Source organism: Alexandromys fortis, unplaced genomic scaffold, assembly GCF_014885135.2.
Source record: "Alexandromys fortis isolate MF-2015 unplaced genomic scaffold, M_Fortis_MF-2015_v1.1 scaffold_158, whole genome shotgun sequence".
Classification (NCBI taxonomy): Eukaryota; Metazoa; Chordata; class Mammalia; order Rodentia; family Cricetidae; genus Alexandromys; species Alexandromys fortis.
The window spans coordinates 3071712-3073971 of NW_026068039.1; the positions used below are offsets into that span (position 1 = coordinate 3071712).

The 2260-nt window shown below is 67.0% G+C and overlaps 1 protein-coding gene across 1 annotated transcript; it reads right to left on the bottom strand.

Annotated features, from left to right (window-relative positions):
- Positions 1-502: 502 nt before the first annotated feature.
- Positions 503-1555, bottom strand: H1-10 (H1.10 linker histone). Its single transcript, XM_050165440.1, has one exon. It carries the CDS (start codon positions 1415-1417, stop codon positions 851-853), a length of 567 nt encoding a protein of 188 aa, XP_050021397.1. The 5' UTR covers positions 1418-1555; the 3' UTR covers positions 503-850.
- Positions 1556-2260: the final 705 nt, after the last annotated feature.

A 2260-nucleotide genomic window follows, 5' to 3' on the forward strand; every position in this document is an offset into this window, starting at 1 on the left:
CAGGTACCAGACTTCAAGAGGCAGTGAAGTGACCACTTTGTTCAGGTAGTTGGGTCTGCCTCATGTTCACACCTGCCAAGAAACGCTGGGCCCTTCCCACCCTCAGCTACGGACCCAGGGAGGGCCCTTCCCCACTTTTTAAAAGTGACAGAGAAATAGCACCCCGTATCTCTCCCCTAACCTGGCCCCAGCTCACCCCCACCTCGTATGTGTACACACTGTTCTAGAACTTTGTGGGTCTTCCATTTGCAAAATTGTCCAGTTAGACCAGACCCTGAGCTCTAACCCCCAACAATGAGGCCAGCTAATCTGTATACGCTGGACAGCGCAGTGACCCGAGGCTGGGAACCCACTCTCTTCACACTTCTTATAGGTGCTGTGCTCTCTGCTGGCCAGCATCTCAGGGCACACCTGCCCCACTTCCGCCAGCGCGGGCTACCAGTTCTGGCTGAGCTTAGAAACCTCGACTCCCCCCACAGACCCACAAGACAACGACAAGGGGTCAAGGTTGGAACCGTTTATTGCGCCCCAGGAGGGCGGCGGGCGGAGCAAGGCGCCGTACAACCGGAGCGCGGGGTGGCCAGCGGCGGGTACGGCAGGCAGGCGCCGCCAGGCCATTGGCGCCGCCGGGCCGGTAACCATGACGACGGCCGTTGCCAAGGGTGAGAGCCAATGGAGGCGTCGCCAGGGCCGTTTCAAAAACCTAAAGCAAACAGAACGCAGCATCGCTGGGGGAGGGGCGGGAAAGGGACAGGGAGTGGGGGACCTGGGCCAGGCCGAACCGTACGGAACCGGTACACCGCGGGGTAGGGACTGAAAAACTTGACAACGTCGCCAGACCGTGGGGGCGTCACTTGCGGCCCTTGGGCACCTTGGGCACGCTAGGTTTGGCCGCCTTCTTCACCTTCTTCGTGCCGGCAGCCGCCGCCGCCTTCTTGCCCTTGTGCGCGCGCCGCTCGGGCTGCGGCCTGGCCGGCGTTCTGTCTGCCGCCGCCGGGCGAGCCTTGGGCGCGGGGCTGCTGGCCGCCGAGGCTCCGCGCCGCTCGGCGCCGCCTTCCAGCTTCTTGCGGTTCAGCTTGAAGGAGCCGTTGGCGCCGGTGCCTTTCACCTGCAGCAGCGTGTCGTTCTGCACCAGCGCCCGGATCGAGTATTTGAGGTAGGTGCGCCCGTTCTGCTGGTCGAACCACGCCACCTTCCTGGCCTCGGCGTAGATGCGCGCCAGGGACGAGCCGCCGCGCTCGCCCAGCCTGCGGATGGTCTCCACCACCAGCTGGCTGTACTTGCCCGGCTGGTTCTTCTTGCGGTTCTTCCTTTTATTGGGCTGCGCGGGCGCCGCCGGGCCGCTCGCCTTGGCCGTCTTGCGGGCCGTCCCGTCGGCGCTCGTCGGCGGCAGGGCCTCCTCAAGCTCCACGGACATGGTGGCCAGCGGGTTAGTGGCGGGCGGCGCGCGGTAGCCTGGGGGCCGCGCCGGGAAGAGGAAGGCGAGGGGCCTCGGCGGCGCCGGGGGACTGGGGGCGCGCGGCGGCTCCAGGCGGGAGCGGCCGCGGCCGGGCCTAGGACCGGGCGGCAGGGCTGGGGCGCGGGCGGGGGCCGGGCCGGCCGCGGCGGGGCTCGGGGGTGGGATGCGGAGAGCCTGCGGGGAGCGCGGCGGGGCTGCGCCGGCTCCGGAGCTTTGGGCGTGCGCGCTGCGCTCTGGCGGAGAGCGCGCCCCGCTCCGCTTTTATTTCCCTGTGGCGGACCACGTTGAGAACAACAACAGCCTGGGCCCAGGCCAGCGCCAACTTGTGCTTCTTGGAGTGCCTTCCGCGGCCGCTGGCTCCTCCGCCCGTGGCTTCCGGGCGCGGCTGCACCCTCAGCAGTGTGCCCTGGCCAGGGTCCGAGCCCGCTGCGCGGCACTGAGGCAGCCTGCACCTAGGAGGGGCTTTGCGGAGGGGCACAGAGGTGTGTACCCCAGGCTACACGAGCGTGGAGGAGGGGGGCGCACGGTTTGAGAACGATTATCGTGGGCCCAGGGCGAGACCCCAAGGCCCAGAGCTTTGCAGGGGGCAGCCAAGGGTGCTCCTCGGGCACCCGATTTAGGTCTGGGCCCCGGGGACCACAAGCCTACCCGCAAACTGGGCTTTAATTTGTACGAACTAACACAGGGTACGCCCTCATGCGGCCGACAGGAGCAATGCGAAGAACGAGAAGGTTCTGGGGCGGGGGTCTCCTTTGGATCCTAAGGAGACAGCAGAAGGGAGGTGCCCTGAGGTTGCTTGCT

Excerpts from the sequence above, each read along its gene's own strand:
- H1-10 (XM_050165440.1), bottom strand. The coding sequence starts at position 1,417 with ATGTCCGTGGAGCTTGAGGAGGCCCTGCCGCCGACGAGCGCCGACGGG.